The 23,615-nt window shown below is 37.0% G+C and overlaps 1 protein-coding gene across 1 annotated transcript in view; it reads left to right on the top strand.

Moving 5' to 3' along the window:
* The window catches only part of LOC144975869 (uncharacterized), a 29,333-nt gene extending 10,795 nt beyond the window's left edge, over positions 1-18,538 (top strand). The window contains exons 4-6 of the mRNA XM_078920054.1: positions 4,845-5,988; positions 8,702-8,799; positions 18,316-18,538. Of these exons, the coding sequence (XP_078776180.1) occupies positions 4,845-5,647 (803 nt within the window). The 3' untranslated portion in view covers positions 5,648-5,988; positions 8,702-8,799; positions 18,316-18,538. The remainder of the gene's footprint in view (positions 1-4,844; positions 5,989-8,701; positions 8,800-18,315) is intronic.
* Positions 18,539-23,615: the final 5,077 nt, after the last annotated feature.

Below are 23,615 nucleotides of genomic sequence, written 5' to 3'. Positions count from 1 at the left end.
CCCAAATTACTATTTTTGGGGGCTCCAATTACTATTTTATGAATTTTTTTTTTTTTTGGCAAGTCTGGCATCACTGAAAGGAATATTATTTTGTCCCTCAAATGACATTTTCCAAGTTGGCAGCTCTTGTTTGGGATGATGGGGGTGTTAACTCACTCAACCCTAATACTAATACTGACTATATCCGTAGTTTACCCGGGTTACTTTTCTACTACTACTAGGTTCCATGCCTGGTCCAGGCTTCGGATACTGCATGAATTATCTCTCTCCATTCCTCCCTGTCTCTTGCCTTTTCAAACAGCTCTTGGCTTGTTAGGCTGGTGAAGCCCTTCAGTTGGTCTATGAGTGTTTTTCTTTGTCTCCCCCGGGCGCGTTTACCAGGTATTTTTCCACAACTTGCCAGGTATTCATTCTTATCTTTCCTTACTATGTGTCCGAAAAAGGATAGTTGTCGATCCACTATTAAGGGCATTAGTTTCCTTTGTTGGTATGTTTGTTTTAGCACTTCTTCATTCGTTTTGTGTGCAGTATACGATATTCTCTGCATCCTTCTCAAGCACCACATTTCAAAAGCTTCAATGTTCTTTTGTATTTCTGCATTTGTAGTCCAGCTTTCGCATCCGTATAACAAGATTGGCCACACGTAGCACTTCAAGACTCGGAATCTAATCCCGAACGACATCTGTTTGTTTTTTAAAATGTTTCCCAGGTCCATGAAGGCCTGTTTGGCTTGAGCTATTCTTGCTCGTATGTCTCGGTTACATCTTCCATCTGTTGTCACTGTTGAACCTAGGTATTTAAAACTTTCTACGTTGGTAAGTTGCTCGCCGTGAATCGTTATATTGCAGGTGTTGTTGTTTTCGGGGTTTTTCTGTATTACCATGCATTCCGTTTTGGTGATATTCACTTCCATTCCCTTGGCTTCACTATCTACTACCACTTTGTCAACAATCTTTTGAAGTTGGATTTCTGATGTTGCAATGAGTACCGTATCGTCTGCGTATCTTATATTATTTATGTTGTGACCTCCCACTTTTATTCCCTCCATATTATTTATGCCCCTCATGATTGTTTCTTGGTATAGATTAAACAGATCTGGTGAGGCAACACACCCTTGACGGACTCCTTTCTTAATAGGAATGGAATTTCCTGTAGAGTTTCCGATTTTGATAGATGCCTGCTGGGTGTAGTATAATGTTTGCATGAGTCTGAGGTCTTTCTCATCAGCGCCAATGGAGTGCAGTTGTTTTAGTATTTCTTCGTGGCATACTCTATCAAAAGCTTTTTTGTAGTCGACAAAACAGAGGTATAGTGGGGTCTGAACCTGTATAGCTCTTTCACTTAAAACACGGAGGAGGTATATTGCGTTCCTTGTCCCTCTGTCAGGTTGGAATCCATATTGTTCTTCTGCGATTTCGGGGTTAATCTTATTCCTTAGCCTGTTGATAATTATACGCAACAGTATTTTGTTGATGTGGCTTATTAAACTTATAGTTCTAAAATTTTCGCATCTGACTGCACCTGCTTTCTTTGGTATTGCTATGAAAATAGAGTTACAGAGATCTTCTGGAATTTTCCCAGTATTGTATATATTGTTGAATAATATGTGAAGTTCATCAATTGCTAGATCTCCTAGGCTTTTTAATACCTCTACAGATATTTCATCAGGGCCTGTTGCTTTACCATCCCTCATTCGTTCCATGGCATGTTCAATTTCACTTTTGGTGATGTTTGGTCCGCTTAATGGTTCTTTGAATTTCAGTGGTGGTTCATTTACTTTTACCCCATGCCTATTTATTACATTTTTGTGAGACAAATTTTATAGGCGAAGTATCAAAGCTAATGTTTTTAGTTTTTACACGTTAATGATAGTTGAATAAAACTATCTCTGCACATGCTCATTTTTAATACATTTTTTCCAATTTTGAAAAGTAGCAAAAAAACTCTAGCTGGGTGGGGATCCTGTCCTCCCATAGTGGGCAGGGAGGTGCATGCTGTGTCTCCTATCCCCCCCAACCCGTTTTCCAATTGTTTCCTGTCGTTGTCTTGGAATGAGATTACTTGGTTTTGTCCTGGCCCTGGCCCGAGTTCCTTGGCTGGGAAGGAAACAGTCGAATGTATAGTTATAGTTTTGGAAGATGATATTTTTTTCCTTGTAAATCATCTCTCTCTTATGCATTATATTATGTTTAGTTTACATATTATATTATATGATTTGTAAACATTTGAGTGTATTCCTCTTAGTTGGGACCTGTGCTTGTGTCTGGATGAGACTTTTAGGTGATCTCAAAATAAGTACTTTGACGGTGTGCTCTTGAAATCTACATCTGTTCCCTATTTGAACCAATTCCCCTTTGTCTCACCTTTTCTTTTGTGCTTTAATTGTAATTCTAGAACTTTATACTATCCCATTTTCTTCCTTTTTACTGGCGCTGATATGACCTTAATGTGTTACAAGCGCCGTAAAACCCTTAAAAACAAAAACAAAAACAAAAGAACTCTAGGATTGAGTGAGTTAAAACCTCCTGACAAGCTAAGAAAAGATAGAGAGAAGAAATCAAAGGAGGGTTTCATGGAAACTAACATTTTATATTTCTGATTCAGATCGTTTTGACTGGACTGTCAGTCACTTTCATTATCCGATTAATCCTGACACGATACCATTTGGGGTGGTGGGGCACTCAATCCTGTATGAATATCTGCCCTTCTTCTTAAATTGTGTGTGTGTGTATATGTGTGTTTGTGTGTGCGTTTGACATCAGAATCAGAATAATTTTTTATTAACTTTTTGTTCTATTCCTCTTATTCTTACGGCGGAAGGTTGTTTATTTTTGTTGTTACTTTCTACATTTCATTTAATCCCACCACCTACGTCATAACATCTTCATTTTTTTTACATTTTTTTATTCTAATGATTGACATCTGTGTGATAATGATAATAATAATAATAATAATAATAATAATAATAATAACAATAATAATAATAATAATAATAATAATAATAATAATAATAATAGTAATAATAATAATAGTAATAATAATAATAATAATAATAATAATAATAATAGTAATAATAATAATAATAATAATGTTATGTAAGGATGATATAAAATTATTATTTCCATTATTATTGTTATTATTATTATTATTTCCATTCTTCTTCTTCTTCTTCTTCTTCTTCTTCTTCTTCTTCTTCTTCTTATTATTATTATTATTATAATAATTTTTTAAATTTTTTATTTATTTTTTATTTTTTTTACAGTGCTCAAATTTCATAAAGATTCTAAAAGAGGCTTCTCAATTTTAAGAAAAAAGCTGATCAGCTTATATAAATCATAATCATTGTTACGATTCGAAAATATTCGTTTCCAAGTCACATGTTACTTCCATGTACTTGCACTTGCACCTTGTCCACCATGGTACATGGCCAACTGTGTCCAATGTAGCCTGTGATATTTGTTCAAAACCGATCTTGTTCCATCCTTGATGACTTGATGCCAGTAGCTCTTGGTTTGTTTATTGTTTATTGCTAAGGAAAGCTGAAAAAAAATCTAGAAATTACTGTGTTGTCAATTCGTGTCATCTTCATCATTAGAACTGCCTTTTGTTACAGCCTCCTGGCTGGGGTCTCATGGTGGGCAGATTGTTATTTTTCTGTGTCTTCTATCCCCTGTGGTCCCGATAGCTCAGTTGGTAGAGCACTCACTTCACACGTTAAGTGACAGAGATCGATCCCAGGTGTAGTTGAGATTTTTTCTGACCCCCATGTCCACCCAGTAGTGATTGGGTCGCTGGATCTGTTAGAATGGCTCTGAAGGACTTTATTTTTATATCCCCTATTGTGCAGCTATGTGGTATGACACTCTCTTTCGGATCGGAAGGTCATGGGTTCGAGCCTGCTCTGCTCATAGTCGAGTACTTGTAAAGGCTCTTTACTCATATTCTGTCACTGTACTTGGGTGTACTTGGCCCTTAATAGCATTGTGTCTGTCGGGAAAAAAATGGTAATATCGCCTAACAGGCGTCCTGTCTTGTTCTATATGTTACGTGTTGCTGTTAGTCAGGGACCCTTTGAGCACGTTTAGTGGATATTGATTTATATAAAAGCTTTTTTTTTTTTTTTAAATTAAAAAAATATAGTTATGTTTTCTGAGTTTATTTCTGTCATTGTCTTAGATTGAGATTACTTGGTTTCATCTGGGAGGGAAACAGTCAAATGTTTATTTTGAGTTTTGGTTTCATTGTAAATTTTCTCTCTGTTCTGTACTGTTATATTTGTTGGTTTGAATACACTATGGCTTGTAAATATTTGAGTTTGTTCCTCTTAGTCTTGGATCCTGTGCTTGTTTTTGGATGAGACTTTAACTCTCTCCTTACCATCTATTTCTAGAATTACCCCGAAAATTCACACCCACCCAGCACAAAAATAAACTTTTCTTACTCAAACAAAAAGTAACAAGTGAGCTCTACAACACAGAGTTTAGTATTTATAGCTGTAATCAAAGAATCTCTTTAAATTTCGTGATGTACAAGAGAAATCAGAATGAGTAAATTGTTGGTTACATCGTAACGAATGGGATGATTTTCCTATGGGTGGTAAGGAGAGGGTTAAGGTGATCTCAAAGTACACTGATAGTTTGCTCTTGGAATCTACATCTGTTCCCTATTTGAACCAATTCCCCTTTGTTTTACTTGGGTGCTGTTAATTTGTAATCTAGAATTGTTTTACTATCCCATTTTCTTCATTTTTACTGGCGCTGAAATGACCTAAATGCAAGCACCATAAAACCCTTTGAAACAAACACGTCACAGCCTCATATTCATCGCACTCACCATCTCCTCAGGTTGTGGGAAGCACATAGAGCAGGCTTTGGCCGATGTTCCCGTCAGTCGAAGGTGTCGATGCAACCGAACAAGTGGGACAAAATATCAAAGGGAAAGTGTCTCAGCCAGCCCAGAATCGAAGCAATTTGAGAGGATTGCACTTTATCCAGAGATGAACCCACATTATTCCGAGATGAATGCACATAATCCTGAGATGAATGTGCCTTTTTCTGGAAGGAGCAGAGCTTATTCTGAGAGAAATACTTCTTATCATGGAAGGAACAATACTCTTTCTCGGAGGAGCTCGTCTCATTCGGAACGAGATGCACAGGCTGCACATTATACTGAGAGGTATCCACGTTATCCAGAAAGGAACCCAATCTATTCTGAGGGGAATGCATCTTATCCTGAAAGGCATGTTTCCTATCCAGGAAGGACAAGTTATTCTGAGAGATCTTTTCCTGAGAGGTATACGGGCTATACAGAGAGGAACACTACTTATTCTGAGGGGAACAAACCTTATTCTGGGAGGAGCACAAGTTATCCAAGGAGGAACAGATTTTATTCTGAAGGAAATATGTCTTATGCAGACGGAAATGCATCTTTTTCAGAAGAAACTGCCTCTTATTCAGAAGATGATACGTCTTATTCTGAGAGGAATCCGTCTTATCTTGAGAGAGACTCGCCTTACGCTGCTGAGAAAAGCTTTCCTTATCATTCCGCAAGAAGTTCTCCTTATCATTCTATGAGGAACTCTCCTTATCCTGGTAGAAAATCATATTATTCTGGGAAGAACATATCATATCCCAATAAAAGATATTAAATGTATAAAATATAACTCTGGCTGAACGAACACAAATGACCACTGGCTGAACGAACACAAATGACCACTGGGTGATCTAATACAAATGACCACAAGCTGAATGAACACAAATGACCACTGGCTGAATGAACACAAATGACTACTGGCTGAACGAACACAAATGACCACTGGCTGAATGAACACAAATGACCACTGGCTGAACTAACACAAATGACCACTATTTGACAAGGCACTGATTTTGAACGAGTAGTCATAGCCTTTGTCTGTATCCATTAGATGAAGGAAAAGGAGAATTTTGATTGACGGTTTTGTCAAAATGAGGATAGGCTGCTGATGTAAACGTATGTAGATTATGATTTTGAGGTTCTTGTGTTTGTTCATTCTTTCAGATTGTGGTTGTATATTTTATTTTCCATTTATTTGTGCGATATATAAAATTTTATTTGAAAATTTGAGAATTATACATTTTATTACTGTATTACCTAATTCATTATTAACTTGTGTTTGATTTTTAAATAATTAGTTACTTTCTTTATATTTACATAAATCACTGGTTTGCGTGAATGTTTTTATACGTACCCCTTTTGCTTGTAGGGAAAAAAAATGATTCTACTATATATAAAAAAGACGAAAAAAAAATAATATTGAGCTTTTATGTTATGCAATATCCACTAATCATGCTCTAAGCGCTTTACAAGAGGTCCCTGGCCAACAGCAACATGTAACATGTAGAACGGGACATGACGCCTGTTAGGTGATATTACTTTTTTTTTTCCGGACAGAGACAACGCTGTTAATGCCCAAGGACTCATTTTACATCTGAGTACAGTGAGAGAATGTGAGTAAAGAGCCTTTTCCAAGGATTCAACTATGTGCAAATGAGGCTCGAACCCGGGATCTTCCAATCCGAAAGAGAGTGTCATACCACAAGACCACATCGCCGCATTATATAAGTGTCTGTAGCACCGTAAAACCCATCAAAACAAATGAAAAAAAAAAAATGACAAAAAACCAGGTCACTTGCTATCTCCTCTTAAGGAGCCCAATTTCTTTTGACCCTTCCATGTTGCGTTGTGTATATGTCTGTACCGAGATCCTTTAATGTTGTGTTGGCTTTGCTATGGGTCTTTTGATTGTCATGTGTAATTGTTTGGGTGCTTTATGTAACTTGTGCCCAACTGCCTCAATCTGGCAAATATATCAGGATGAACAAGATGCCAAAAAAAAAAAAAATGAATTCAGAAATGAAATGATCAGAAATGTGGAATTTTAGTTATTTACACATTAAGAAATGCTTTCATTTGTCTCCAATGAGACATAAACATAACCCAAGTTTCATTTATTAATGTTTTTTTTTTTGGTTTTTTTTTACCATCAACTCAATTTTTAGCATCTAAACCATTCCGATTTTATCCCATTTTCATTTTGAGGTGGTGGATCACATAATTTATTGTAAGCTTTTCGGGATGAAAGGGTCATGTACACAAAACCACACGAAGGGGGCAAAAGAGACAGGGTCTCTGGAATATATGGTACTGTCTACTGGGGTAATTTTGCCTTAAGGGGTGACTTTGCCTTAAGGGGTGACTTTGTCTTAAGGGGTAATTTTGCCTTAAGGGGTGACTTTGCCTTAAGGGGTAATTTTGCCTTAAGGGGTGACTTTGCCTTAAGGGGTAACTTTGCCTCTGTAAATGTGGAGCATTTTGAGACATCTCAGCTTTGTTTTAGTTATTATCCTGGTTAAATGACTGAACTGTTTATCAAAGGAAACAATTACCACAAAACTGAATATACTCTAATTGGTCCACAATTAAAGAGGCAAAGCGATATTTTGTTCCTTGTAAATAATCTCTTTGTTATGTACTGCAACACGTATTGCTCGTACAAAATATTTAAGAACAGGAATCCGTGAAAATGAGGAATATGTGAAATGTGTACAAAGAAAATAGGGAAATGAGTAAATTTCAGATATTAAGATTGATATGTGGAATCTGTATAAACAAGGAATACCCACTGCACTATACTTAGCTGCGGTATATGGTCTTGTGATATGACACTCGCTTTCGGATTGGAAGGTCCTGGGTTCCAGCCTCGCTCTGCGCATAGTTGAGTCCTTGGAATAGGATCTTTACTCACATTCTCTCAACGTACTCGGGTGTAAAATGAGTACCTGGCCGTTAACAGTGTTGTTTCTGTCCAGAAAAAAGTTGTAATATTGCCTAACAGGCGTCTTGTCTCGTTCTAAATATTAAGTGTTGCTGTTGGCTAGGGACCCCTTGTAAAGCACTTTGAGCATGTTTAGGGGATATTACGTTATTTTACGTTATTTTTTTTTTAGATCAAATTTCTATTAAAAAAAAAAAAAAAGAAAGAAAGCTGGTCCTTTAACGCCATCATGCATCTGGAGCCAAATTTCACTCCAGACCACCATTTCCACCTGCTACTAATACCACCGCCAGTATGATTTAAAGAAGAAAAAAAAAGAGGACAGCTGATAATCTTATCCATTTTTTATACCTACGACCTACATTACTTCTTCATATATACATGTTTTCCAATTTGCTTTCTGTCTTTGTCTCGGAATGAGATTACTAAGTTTTGCCTTGGCCCTGGCTATAGTGCTTGGCTGGGAGGGAAACAGTCAAATGCATAGTTATTATTTTGGGAGGTGATGTTTTTTGTTTGTTTGGTTTTTTTGGTTGTAAATCATCTCTCTGTTATGTATTGTCATATATTATGTTATTTTGAATGTATAATGTAAGCATTTGAGTGTATTCCTCTTAGTGGGGACTTGTGCTGGTGTCTGGGTGAGATTTTTAAATGATCACAAACTAAGTACATTGATGTTGTGCTCTTAGAATCTACATCTGTTCCCTATTTGCACCAATTCCCCTTTGTCTTACTTTTTCCTCAAGTCCTGTTAATTGTAATTCTATAATCTTTTTACTATCCAATTTTCTTCATTTTTACTGGTGCTGATATGACCTTAATGTGTTGCAAAAGCTGTAAAACCCTTAAAAACAATAAAAACATAACTTCTACATGTCTTTGCAGGATGCGGTCAACATGTTGAGCAGGTGATGGCAGACGTCAAACCAGAAGACAGATGCCAATGTCCCAGAAAAGGTTGATAAGCTTGATTCACCATTTTTGTAAGCTTATATTTTTTTTTTGTCTAACCATCCCAGAACGATGGGTTTTTTTTGACTAACAAATTAAGACAGGGTATAGGAAAGGCTCTACATCTTGGTGTTTGAATTGTGTTGTGTTTTGTGTGTGTGTGTGTGTGTACTTGTTTGTGTGAATGAGTATATTTCAGCCAAAGTCATTTGTAATTTAAGCGGTTAGAGTCTCGGAGTTATAGTGCTAAGTTTTCAGCATTCTTCTTCTTCTTCTTCTTCTTTTTCTTCTTCTTCTTCTTCTTCTTCTTCTTCTTCTTCTTCTTCTTCTTCTTCTTCTTCTTCTTCTTCTTCTTCTTCTTCTTCTTCTTCTTCTTCTTCTTCTTCTTCTTCTTTCTTCTTTTTCTTCTTCTTCTTCTTCTTCTTCTTCTTCTTCTTCTTCTTCTTCTTCTTCTTCTTCTTCTTCTTCTTCTTCTTCTTCTTCTTCTTCTTATTATTATCATCTAGATTATGGTATGACACTCGCTTTCAGATCGGAAGGTCCTGGGTTCAAGCCCTCGCTCGGGGTATGGTTGAGCCCTTGGAAAAGGCTCTTTACTCACATTCTCTTCTCACTGTACTTAGATGTAAAATGAGTACCTGGTCGTCAACAGCGCTGTCTCTGTCGGAAAAAATTGTAATATCCCCTAACAGGCGTCTTCTACATGTTACGTGTTGCTGTTGGTCAGGGACCCCTTGTAAAGTGTTTTGAGTGTGTTCAATGGATAATGCGCTATATAAAAGCTCAAGTTTAGAATAATATATGATATAATAGTCTAAACATTCTACTGTTTTGAGTCATGACAGACAGTGTTGTGCGTTAGGATGTCCTGTTTTAGCTGTTTGAGAAGTTTGCCGTTATGTGTATCTTTAAAATAAAACAAACAAAAAAACTTGACCTTTTTATTTGCACAATATCTCCTAAACTCAAAGCACTTTACAATGGGTCCCTAATCAACAGCAACACATAACATATAGAACGAGACATGAGGCGATTTTACAAAAAAAAATTTCCGACAGAGACAACACTGTTAACATCCAGGTACTCATTTTACACCTGAGTACAGTGAGAGAATGTGAGTAAAGAGCATTTTCAAGGGACTCAACTATGCGCCGAGCGAGGCTCGAACCTAGGACCTTCCGATCCGAAAGCAAGTGTCAGACCACACAGCCGCAATCAGTCTATTGCCCACATCCATGTGGCATAACTCCTGATAAGACGATGCCCAGGGGAACAGGGGGAAAAAATCGACTTAACCGAAAATCAACTCAACCGGATTATTGATGGGTATAGCATTGTGTGTTGGCCCTTTTGTATGCTCGGAAAATACATTGTAGAAATAGAGATTTATATCAGACAACGTTTTAATAGCTCTGATTAGTGACGATTTGCAAGGGTATTTCGTTGTAATGCGCATGCATGGGTGTTATTTCATTTCAGCTCTTCTTTAACCTTTAAAAAAATTATTTCCTTGAGCAAAAATACTCATTCTTGATTTTCTTTCTTGGACATCAGGTTTGTTTTTTGATTAAAAAAAAAACCCAAAATAAACGAGAGCATAATATTTATAACTCAATTTCTATTAAATGTGCTCAGAGTGCTTCACGAAGGGGCGCTAGCCAACTGAAGAATGGGGTCCCTCAGGGGTCTGTACTTGCGCCAATGTTGTTTAACGTTTACATTAGTGATATGCTGAACACTTCCTCCTTGAGGCTGGGATACGCGGACGACTGGGCACCTATGCAGTGCTTGGCACACCCGCAAACTGAATGTCCTAGTCAGGGACCAGCCACTCTTATATGAGCCGCATCCAAATTATTTAGGGGTGACGTTGGATCTCAGCCTTACCTATCGGGTGCATCTCGAAGGGGTTACCCGGAAGATAGAAAAGCTGAATAGTCTTCTGAGGAAGCTGGCGGGATCGACTTGGGGCGCTAGCCAAGCACTCCTGAGAACGTCCGCCTTGGCACTATGCTATTCCACCGCAGAGTATTGCGCTCAAGTGTGGGGTAGAAGCAGAAACGTTGAGAAGGTGTATGTAAAACTTCGCAAGTCGATGCACATAGTGTGAGGAACGCTAGCAACAACCCCTAGAGAATGGAGCCTGATAATGGCAGCGATCCAGCCCCCCAATGTCCGGAGGGAGACGATTACAGGAAACTGGCTGAGTAAGATCAAAGAGAGAGGTAATGGGGATACCCCTCTGATGCGCATAATGGACGGCGCCCCCATTTCGAGCCAAAATAAGTCCCGGCAACCCTTGTACGCAGAATCCCTGACTACGTCTAGAGCTGCACATATGAGATGGAAGTCGGTTTGGACGAATTCAATCCCTCGTGGGGGCGGGGACGTAACCTCCTCTAAGCTTGGTGAGAAGTTGCCAGGCTTTGATACCAGTAAGAGGAGACACTGGGTGACTGCGAATTGGCTTCGGTTGAGGAGCTGCCTCACGGCCAGTGCGCTTCATCTGTGGGGTCTTACTACCTGTCCAACATGCACTCACTGTGGGCAAGAACCTGAGACGGCAGAGCATCTAGTCGAACGGTGTGTTGTGACGATGCTACCCGGTGGGTTTGTGATGGTGCACGAATGCGGACCGGACTTTGCTGATTGGGTCGATCGTCATAACATAGTAGTGTGAAAACCATAAGAGGCTGCTGCCAACAGCAACACTTGACATGCAGGACAAGTTGTGACTCCTGTTAGGCAATATTACAATTATTTTTTCAATCAGAGACAACCCTGTTAACGGCCAAGTACTGGTTTTACACCTGAGTACATTGAGAGGATGTTAATAAAGAGTCTTTTCTAAGGGCTGAGCTATGCACTGCAAATTCAGAGCAGGTCTTGAGCCCTGGACCTTCCAGTCCGAATGCGAATGGCATACCACTGGACCATGGGATATAATGACCTAGAATAGGTGGCCCAGCCATATGGTGTCTTGGCTTGAAACTAGTTTTGTACAAAAATTATTAATTATAACATTCGCTATTGTATTTGTACCTTTAATATAACCCCTCTCACCCCCTTTTTCCAAATAAAAAATATAAAGTATTTATAAATTATAGTGCATTATCCACTGATCATGCTCAAAGCGCTTGTAAACACTATTTTTACTTATACTTAGCATGCTCTTACTAATAATAGTCAGTAATCTGATTACTATTACTAACCCTATTACGTAAATGACAACGAGTTTTATCAAAATGCAGCATTATGAGTATGAGATCACACCCTTTGCCCCTAGGGTCTGGTACCAGACAGCTGTTGAGGTTGAATAAACCAAACCAGTGACATGATGATTCAAAGGATTTAAAAATCAAAAGTGGGGGGGGGGGGGGGGGGGGGGGGGGTTAAAATTAATTTTAAAGATTTTATTTATTTATTTATTTTATAATTATATATTTTTAATATAAGGATTGTTCACTTTTGCAACAACGTGATATAAGTTACAGTGTTATAATCCAATATTGTTTTTTTATTATTCAAGGCCATGGTACCATTGCTTCCAAAAGCATTTTACAATATTGTCCTTGCAGTGTTAAGTAACTGTTTGTCGCGATGTATACAGTAGACTCCGGATAAGACAATGTCCAGGGGAACAAGGGAAAAAATCGACTTAACAGAAAATCAACTCAAACGGAGTGTAACCAAATGAGCAATTATGCGTGTGAACAATGCAAGCCAATCTAGAATAAGTATGGCCCTTCTGACGTTGCTGGGCCACGTTGAATTGGCCAGAGGCCCCTGTCGTGGTCATGCTTCTTGTAAATTATAGAGACTGAATGGGCTGGTGTGCCAAATTCCTCTGTGAGGATCAGCTCCATCTTTCTTTTTTCAGTGACAGGATTGTCAACCATCTGTTTGCCATTGTAGTGCTTAGGCCACTGGGACCCCCCCTCCCCCCCTTTGGGAGTTTATGCCACTATGTTTTTCAAATAATAGAACTTATTGGCCATACAAATTCCACTGTTACCGTAAAAATAAGTGTCATTTAAGAGAGTTATGGCTCTTTGAAAAAAGTGAGTTGTGTCCCCTTGCAAAAAAGAGACAACATTTCTTTCAAAGGCTCTGGAGACTACAATATTAATTCAAATATATGCAAATTGGGTATCAAACTGAAGGAAATTGAATATACTATCAAACTATGTGCACAAGCTTTCAATTTGTAAATATTATATAGATTCACAGAAAGTTGAAACAATTTGTCAGTAATCTCATGAAGTGTCATATCTAAACTTATGGGCTATTTCAGTGTTTTACACAAAAATTATTTTAAATATGGCCAAAAACAGCATGTTCATTAAAATGTAGCACTGAAGAAAGCTATGGCCCAAGCCTCAACAACAACCTTCATATTTCTACGTCACAGGAAAAACTAAAAGTGTACGCAACCCTTAAATTTTTCTCCACTTTGTGGGATGCCAAATTCATCATAATTTTCATTCTTTTTAAACATGGTATTGATGTCCAGTTGTCACATTTAAAAGTAAGTTGAAGGTGTGGTAAAAACAATAGATATATCATGAAAAAAGACTAATTTGTTCACAACCCAAGTGAAGCATCATTACCGAAGACTTGAACGAAATCGCATTGTTATATTATGAAGAATAATTGATATTCAAAAGGGATTCTTGATTCAAGATGCAGTAAGTACATAAAAACAATATCCTTATGTGTTTTGCAAACATGCTTTACTCCTTAACAGTTTGCACTGCTCACCAATTTATTACATATCCTCATCATCAGTAGCAAAATCCTCTTCGTCCTCTGAAGTGTCGTCAAGGAAATCACTGTCAAAGCTATCACTACCATCCTCGGCATATGTATCTTCGTCAGTACTGGTGCAGCTTTCTTCATACACAATTTCCTGCAACTCATCTGGAATGAAAGCATCTTTGAACCACTGTACTTCCAATTCATTTGCAGAATTTCTCTGCCAACCGTTATACTCTGGTTTTGGAATGCTAGGATTCTGGCACACTGCATTCCTCCAAATGAGAGTTTGAAAGTTGGCTCTTGATATGTGCAGTGACAATACTTGACTACAAGGAGGCATCTGACACAGATCAATTCCACCACTGCATGAGATGGTACCTTTCTTTCCTTTGAAACGCTGGCGAACTTTGTCATAATACCTCACTTTGTTGACACTTGTGCACGAGGTTTTGCCATACAGCTTGCACACAAATGACTCTAACATGAGACAGTCATTACTCGAAACAGCTGCTGATGTTCCAAATCTGGAGAACAGAATTCTAAGATCTTCCTCCTTTTGAAGAAATTTTAGAGCTTTCAGCTTTCCTTGCCCAACAAAGCAACTTGTTGTGTCACAGCCTGTGAATGCATGGACACCAAGTAATGCATCACACATCTGTTTAGACAAAGTCTTTGCTATCTGAGAGACATTGATTTGTCGCCTGTTGTTGCCACAGCCAGTATAAAAAATCAGGGTCTTTCCAATTGTCTCTGAGAATGAAAGGAGAAGTAAGAAGACATCCGTGTCTGGTGATCTGACAACAATTGTTTCACAGTTTGGTTGGCGGGAAGCATATTGACAGTGCAGTATAATTCGTGTGTCTGCCTCTTCCTGTGATGAGTAGAGATCTAGACAAGGTACAGCTGTGGTAAATTCATCCGTGTCACTGTAAAGTAAGGTGCATCTCTCTTCACAGACAAAGAAGATTTCCCTGTTTCTCAGTTTCTTTGCATATTCGTTACTTTCCCATTCCTTGAGGAGAAACCTGATAAGGGATCTTTTGTTATCAACGCAGCTGAGAAATGATTTCCAACGTCTGGGCACTGTTGTTGCAGATCCTCTTAACAAGTATGCATTATCTTCAGAAGATCCTCTCCTCAATCTCTCACAACCTTTGATTGAATCTTCTATGTAAGTATCAGTCACAAAGTGTACACAAGCTGCTTGTGGTAAGGAGGAAAATGTAAGTTTGGCTACTTCACCAAATGTATTTGGGATTGCTGACAGAGTTTGTAACAGTGCATTGCCATCAACAATGTAAACGGTGTTTGTTTGTTTTTTGCATAATCCTCGAACATTAATGAATTGTCAGGCGTGAGCTTGTGCAACAGAGTTGCTTTGTTGGTCTTCAGAGGTAAACCATCTGATGAAGCCAGCGACCATGGAGTAGGTGTTAGAGGATATTGAAGAACTTTTTGAAGATCAACATTGTGCTCTTGGGACAAAACAAGAAGCTGGCCAAATAAATTTCTTTGTGCCTTGATTTTGACCACGTTCATGTCTTTTTTCACTGTTACCACTTTCCTCAATGATGCAAATGTCTTGGTCTTGTTCTTTTCTAATGGCTTGTGAAATTCTACAGTCTTTTCCTTCAGTCTGTTTTCAACAAAACTTTCAAACAATCTTTTTCCTGTTTTTTCCACGGCTAGCAGGTCATTACCAACATCCTCTTGCACTTTCATTCCTGAAGCTAGACTGACCAGACCATCTTCAACTTCAAAGGGATTGATCATCATCATCATCTAGTCAGCTGATCCTGCGTAGGACGTTGCTTCCCGAACTTTCTTGCGAAACAGATTACGGTTTTCCGCCAGTCTACTTGCTTGAGTTGCTGTCATTCCCAGCCATTCACATATATCTTGTTCCCAGCTTCTTGTTGGTCTACCTCTTCCTCTCTTGCCGTCTACCCTTGTCTGCAGGGATTGATAAATGCTGAAAATGCCTGGAGGATCTTTTGCACTCGCTTTTCACTTTGTTTTTTTTCTGCAAGGCTCAATTCTTTGTGGGTGTCTATATCTATACAGTTGTTGTTGCTGATCATTCTTTGGGTTGCTGATACATATTCTGCTCGATTGTGTCTTGTTACACTCCAACGGTAATAGCTTGGAAGACTCTTGCTGAACCCAACAATACCTCCTTTTGTCTTTGCATGTTTGTTTATTGTTTGTCCAATGGTCATATCAACTGCTATTCTTCCAGCAGGCGTCCTTGATCTGGAGACACTAAATCCATTATCTTGTAACATTTCTTCTGCCCCTGGGTGGGAATGAATCAGGTTGGCTAGTGACACAAAATATGCACTGAGATACTTGGCATAATTGTGGTGATTCATGGTAAAAAGCAGTGGGCACAGTTCTTTTAAACAAGATATATGAAGAAGAAAGTTGTTTGTCTTTGTAGCTCGCAGAAACTGGAGGAGAAGCCAAACTTTGTCCATGTATTGGATCCAGTATTGTGCAGTTTTTCCGTACTTTCCTGAGCGGACACTCTCTTTGAAGGCTTCATACTGGAAAATAACTCAGCATACACAGTTGACTGGAGAATTTTATTAGCTGTATGGCTTGAAATTCCTTCGGTGAATTCCTTTATGTAAGACATGAGGTCTTTACTGAGTTTTGAATCCGTGTCCTGCTCAAATTTTGCAAGCAGAAGCCTCTCTAGAGCCTCCAAAACAGACACATGCACTCGTATAGCCCTGTTGTAGTTCTTTCCACTCATAATCCTATCCATAGAACCATGTGCACATAGCCCTGCTTCAGTCACAATTTCTTCAAAACCAGATCCACTTTGGAGCTTTCCCAGGGCACCAAGATATGAAATTATGGTGTGAAAGACACCCAGGTGAATAATGACTGTTTTGTAAAGCTGTGGGTTTTGCCAGACAATATCGTAAGCTTTCTTTGCTACAGCCAGGTCAAATGTTACAAATGTATATGTGTTATATGCCCATTAATCATGCCTGAATTGTGCTAGTACAAAATTCCTCTTATTTATTTATCACTGAAAGGAAGCAAATACACTGTAATATATATTTTTTTCATATTATAGAGAATATGGCTATCAAAGATTTAAAAACCCTATATAGCTTTGTAAAATATTTTATGATATGAGGCAAAAAATGAGAAATGACAATAAAATTCCACTATTTATTGCATTTGAAGCAATTTTAGGGTGATAAACAATCATTTTATTCACAAAAATGAGTTCACGAAAAATTGCACCCGATGACCTTTCAAGGGCCATAACTCCTGTAAATGATACTTGAAAAAACTGTAACACCCGGATTAATTTGTGTTATATGTCCCTGAATCATGCCTGAATTGTGCTAGTGCAAAATCCCTCTTGTTTATTCATCCTGAAGGGAAACAAGTACACTGTAATAGATTTTTTTTTCAAATTATAGAGAAAATGGCTATCAAAGATTTAAAAACGCTATATGGCTTTGTAAAATAGTTTATGATATGAGGCAAAAAATGAGAAATTACAATAAAATTCCATTATTGATTGTATGTGAAACAATTTTAAGGTGATAAACAACCATTTTATGCACAAAAACGATTTCACAAAAAATTGCACCTAATGACCTTTCAAGGGCCGTAACTCTCGTAAATGACACTTGAAAAAACGGTAACACCCGGATTAATACTCAAGATATATTGCTGTTTCAGAAAAACCATGTGGCGAAAACTCCCCCACGGGGGGAAGGGTTTCGCCCACTGGCCCATGCACTCATTGTAGTTGTAGACTTGACTTGAATTCTTGATTCAATTGATACTACTGCACCAATCATTCGCCGATACTCTTAACCAATGAAATACTTGTTTATTTGGTGTTTTTTAATTGTGGTCACATCGACTAAAACCACATCGACTTATGTGGAGTGCTTTTGTTATACTAATGTTATATTGGAAGAAGGGGGGGAACCAAGAAAAAAAATCGACTTAAACAACGTTGACTATTCCAGAATGCACTGTAATAGCACCACTCATATCATGATAATCGCAAAATCATGGCAACAAGGGAGATAATTAGCTTTCTAAGATGGTTTAATGATTTTCAACCAAAAACCGATGAGCATTTTGATGACAAAATAAATCAAATTGGATAAAAGTCACCAAAAAAAGAGACTATAGTCATTAAACCATCTTACAAATCTATGTGTGACGTAAGCTAATAATAATAATAAAATATACAATATGGGTAAAATTGAACGTCTTTATGGTTCTCTCCATTAAACAAAAGACATTTAAAAAAAAAAAATGTTACCATGGAGGTAAAAAGCAATTTATCTTAACAAAAACTGATAGAGAGAGCGGGCAAGATAGAGACACAGTTAGTTAGTTAATTTATATAGAAGTATATGCTTCTGCGGTCTTGTGGTATGACACTCGCTTTCTGATCGGAAGGTCCTGGGTTCAAACCTCACTCAGCGCATAGTTAACTCTTTGGAGAAGGCTCTTTATTCACATTCTCTCACCTTACTCAAGTGTAAAATGAGTACCTGGTCGTTAACAGTGTTGTCTTTGTCATTAAAAAAAAATGTAACATCGCTTAACAGGCGTCATTCATGTCACGTCCTAAATGTTAAATGTTGCTGTTGACCAGAGACCCCTTGTACAGCGCTTTGAGCACGTTTAGTGGATATTGCGCTATATAACAGCTCAAGCTCAAGTTACTGAGATAATCAATGTTGATGTATTTTGGTGATTTCTTGTTTAATTCTTTTGTTTTTTATGTTTTTTTTCTTCAGAGTCTTCATGTGGTCTTCTCTGATATCAAGCACAAAAAAAAAAAAAAACAAGATTAACCAGCAAAGTGCCAACTAGGGAATTTCAGTCTCTGATTAGTGATTGCGCAATTATAATTCTTCTTCTTGAAGTTAATTTTTGATAAGAAAAATTTTATGGCTAAAATATTCTAATTAAAAACAACAACCCCCTCCCCCTCACCCCAAACAAAAGAAAACAATTTTTTTTAAAATACCAAAAAACAAAACCCATACAGAAGCCCGAAATATGAAAGACAAAAGGTATTTAAGTACCTGTCTTTTTGTTTTCCCAGCGTGTGCTTATTGATATTATTAGAGGGAATTTAAAGATGTTGCGAAGATGAACTTAAACATTCCAAAATCCAATGTGCTTTTCCTTCTTTTCTTTTTTTTTTTTTTTTCGGATTTTATAATCATGTTTTCTATTTATTTATTTCTTCCTTTTACTTTACCATCTTTTACAAATGTCATGCTTAGCTTTATCGTGTAGCCGTATTTGCATTAAAAAAACAAACAAACAAAATTGTCAGTGTGAAGGTGTAGAGGGTGGTATTTACATAATGTGTGGATCATACTGACATTTAACTAAGTTTTCTTCATCTCTCTAACTTTTAACTCACTCAACCCTAACACCGACTATATCCGTAGTTTACCAGGTTACTTTTACCCCATGCCTATTTATTACAATTTTCTGAGACAAATTACAAGCGTTGTACCAAAGCGAATGTGGTTTTTATTTTTACATGTTAATGGCAGTTGAATAAAACTATCTAGGCACATGCTTATTTTTAATACATTTTTTTCTTCCAGTTTTGAAAATTAGCAAAAATCTCTAGGATTGAGTGAGTTAATCTATCTAACTTGTTCCGAAGTAAAACCAGGTCAAATATTTGTGCTTTGGATAGAGTGGATGAAGTTTTAAAGCGTGCATGAAGGGAGGTAAGGAAGAAGAAAAAAGGTTACCTTCCAGTGAAATAGTTTATATAGCCCGGTGTTTTTGTACAAGGCTGCCATACTCTGAAAAAAACAAAAAAAAAAACAAAACAAAACAAACAACAACATGTATTTTAAATTTTGGCCCGAAAACTCGTTCATCATATACTGATTGTTTAAGATGACTCTCATCTTGGAAAAAAACTCTCAAATTTGGGACCTCCGTGAAGTTCAGTTTTGAGAGTTTTTTGGAAAGATGAGGGTCATTATAATTCTTCTTCTTGAAGTTAATTTTTGATAAGGAATAATTTATGGCTAAAATATTCTAATTAAAAACAACAACAACCTCCTCCCCCTCACCCCAAATAAAATTTGAAGGATGAGTTTTCCGGCCTACATTTTTAAAATGTGTTTTTTTTTTCTTTTTAAGAGTATGTCAAAAGGAAGTTTATTATTCATACATTGGCATTTTCAGACCTGCCTACTTTTACGAAAAATTCGTAGAATTACCAAAATTTGGCTCCAATTTCAGAACTTTATGAGTGTCTCTAAGTCATTAGAACTTATTAAAAATGAAAGTTGGTGCTAAAACTACAAAAAGTTTAAGTATTTTGAAGTGTTGTTTACTCATTTTGAACGTAAATTGTTGGATTTTGAATTTAACTATAACAACTAGAATTTTTTTCTCCTAAAAATTACGAATTTTAAAATTTTCAAGTTGGCAGGTCAGCATTAAAAAAAAAAAAGTAGTTTAAGTCTCATGCTTTCATTTCATGTTGTTGCATCCATAAACATCTGACTTTCATTGCTACATCAAGCTGTCAAAGCTCCCTGCCATTTAAGTTTTATTTGAAAATTATATATAATATATATATATATAATATATATATATATATATATATATATATATATATATATATATATTGCTTGCCATTTTGAATTTTAAAAAAACAAACAACAAAAACAAAAAAAAAAAGCAAAAAAAAAAAAAACAACCCAACTTTGTTCCCCTCGTATTTTTTTCTTCTATCAAATCACAGTTTGGCTTTATTTTTTTTCCCCTTTGCGATTAGATTATATTTGAAGTCAAAAGAAAAAATTGTTTTATGGTGAAAAATTCAAAGTTTGCTTTTTTTTTTTTCATTTTGTTTTTTTTTTCCATTATATTTTAGTGCAGCATGTCTTGAAATAGAACATTTCATTTTTAAACATTTGATTGGCATTTCATAATTTATTGTTTTGCAATACAAATTGAGTGAGCGAAACGAAAGACTTTGAAAAAAAAAAAAAGAATCTCTTTATAGCAAAATAAAAGAAAGTTTTTAATTTTTATAACGTATTTAATTAATTTGTTTGTTTTAAAATTTAATTTAAAATTTGGCATCAGGGGGCGAAGTGGTTAATGGAACTGCAATGTGACCCGAAAGGTCCCGGTTTTGAGTCCCGCTTCAGGTACTTTCATTAATTTTTCCTTGGGCAAGATTATTAACCCCCAATTTTCTCACTTGGACAACACTGTTGACATCAGACATCTTGTTTGATGAATTATCTATATTCCTTTGTGGAATTGCCTAGGCGACGATATCTTATAATGTCGTGGTGGAAGGGTATACTTTTTTTTTCTTTCATCAATTAACCATAATTGTTTTATATGTTCTACTTCTTTCGTAGATCTCCATAGATTTTTTACTTGCAACTTACTCTAAATCAGAATCCCACTGAGGGGAATGAACTCAAATAGTTATATATCATTATATAATTAAAACAAAAACTATAGCTGCATAACAGAGAGTTGATTTAGAAGGTAAAAATATAATCTCCAAAAACTATAACTATAACAATACATTTGACTTGTTTCCCTCTCAGTCAAGGACTTCGGCCAGGGTCAGGACAAATCTAAGTAATCTTACTCCAAGACAATATAGAGAGCAAGCTGGAAAACAGATAAATGGTGATATAAGTATAAGACACAACAGGTGCCTCCCTGCCTATGCTCGTGTCTGGATGAGACTTTTACTTTTAACCGATCTCGAAATAAGTACATTTGAATTTTTCATCAGTTCCCCTATTATTGCTAGTTATGTTTTATTTTTAGATATATTCTGTAAACATTTGAGCGTATTCATCTTGGTGGGGTCCTTTGCTGGTGACTGGGTGAGAGCTCAAACTAAGTAAACTGATAAGTGCGCTCTTGGAATCACATCGGTTCCCCATTTAAACCATTCCCCTTTATTATTTTTCTTTTTCTTGGGTACCTTTACTTGTAATCTTAGAATTTTTTTCACTCTCCCACTTTTTCCCCTTTATACTGGCGCTGAAATGGTTTCAATGTGTTTCAAGCACCGTAAAACCCTCGAAGACAACAACAAACTCTAATCAATAGGCCGTACATACTTCACAAAATTGAATGGAAATCCCCTTGGCCTAAAAAGAAAACACCAAAAAACGTTAGCTTTTATATAGCGCAATATCCACTTGGTATGCTCAAAACGCTTTACAAGGGGTCCCTAACCAACAGCAACATTTAAAATGTAGAACGAGACATAACGCCTGTTAGGCAATAATACAATTTTATTTTCTGACAAGAGACAACGCTGTTAACGGCCAGGTACTCATTTTACACCTGAGTACGGTGAGAGAATGTGAGTAAAGAGCCTTTTCCAAGGACCCAACTATGGGCCTAGCGAGGCTCGAACTCAAGACCTTCCGATCCGAAAGCGAGTGGCATACCACTAGACCACATAGCCTCAGGATCTCATACAGACGTCTGGGGGATTTCTCATTGTCCTGGGTGAAGGAAATATGAATATTGTGATGGTCAGGTTATCCTGTTCCTTTCATTTGTCATATCATCTTTTACTTTCACTTAATCTAAAGTGACCCAGCTACTGAATGAGCAGACCTGAAATGACAACCTGGGATGAATTTTCATACCATACCATATGGAGATGAATGTGTTAACTCGCTCAACTCTAACACCGGCCGACTATATCCGTATTTTACCCTAGTTACTTTTACCACATGCCTATTTATTACATTTTTCTGAGACAAATTATAAGCGTACTATCAAAGCTAATGTTTTTATTTTTTTACATGTTGATGGTAGTTGAATAAAAATATCTATGTACATGCTCATAATTTTTGATACATTTTCTTTTTTCAATTTCGAAAAGTAGCAAGAACCTCTAGGATTGAGTTAAACGTTCCATAACACTAACACCACCAGTTACGACACCCTCTGATGCGGGGGGGGGGGGGGGGGGGGGCGGCAGGGAGTGTTCAGAATAGGTCGTTCAAATGGCTAGTCTAGTTTCAGGACAACTATTATTAACTGTAAACTTTTATATAACGCAATATCCACTAAACGTGCTCAAAGTGCTTTACAAGGGGTCCATGGTCAACAGCAACACTAACATGTAGGACAGGACATGATGTCTGCTAGTCACTATTATAATTTTTTGGGACAGAGATAACGCTGTTAACGGCCAGGTACTCATTTTACACCTTAGTATGGTGAGAGAGTGTCAGTATAGAGCCTTTTCCAAGGACTCAACTATGCGTCGAGCGAGGCTCAAACCCGGGACCATCCAATCCGAAAACGAATGTCATACCACAAGACGACCCCATAGCCGCGTTTATATACAGCACGAGCACAATATCCACTAAACGTGCTCAAAAGTGCTTTACAAGGGGTCCCTAGCCAACAGCAACACTTAACCTGTAGGAGACATGACGCCTGTTGATATCGCGAAAAATGTACTCATTTTAATCTTGAGTACGGTGAGAGAATGTGAGTAAAGAGCCTTTTCAGAGAACTCAAATATGCGCCGCTCAAAGCGGGACTCGAACTCGGGACCCTCCGAAGGCAGCAGCCTCTTATGGTTCACACTATTATGTTATAATAATAATAATAATACTTTATTGCATCCCAAAAAGGAAATTTTTTGTACAGACGTGTTATAATTTACACAATAAGATAAAAATACAATGGAAATAGGATGTATATATAGTTTTTTTTAAAAGGAGCAGCTCTATAACCAGAGCTGCACTTTATAATATGAATAATTTCAACACTGTATAATAGTTAAAACTGTCACTATAAATTGAAAATTGAAAAGATTGCAAAACAAATAAATTAATAAATTAATATTTATATTTTTTAAAAGTAAAAATGAGAAATTATTATATAGAATGATTATTGCTTGTTGTTATAAAGCCTAATAATACTGGACGGCAGAAAAGATTTTCGGTGTCTCTCTGTTTTCGTTGAAATAGAGAAAGGGCGACCACTTCTTTCTAACATAATAATTGATGGTCTTAGTGGATGATACTGGTCATTTAATATTTTA

Source organism: Berghia stephanieae, chromosome 6 (assembly GCF_034508935.2).
Source record: "Berghia stephanieae isolate SIO BIC M18660-M18661 chromosome 6, UCSD_Bste_1.3, whole genome shotgun sequence".
NCBI lineage: Eukaryota > Metazoa > Mollusca > Gastropoda > Nudibranchia > Aeolidiidae > Berghia > Berghia stephanieae.
Note: the sequence above shows the minus strand (reverse complement) of the source record. Positions and strands in the feature narration are given on the sequence as shown.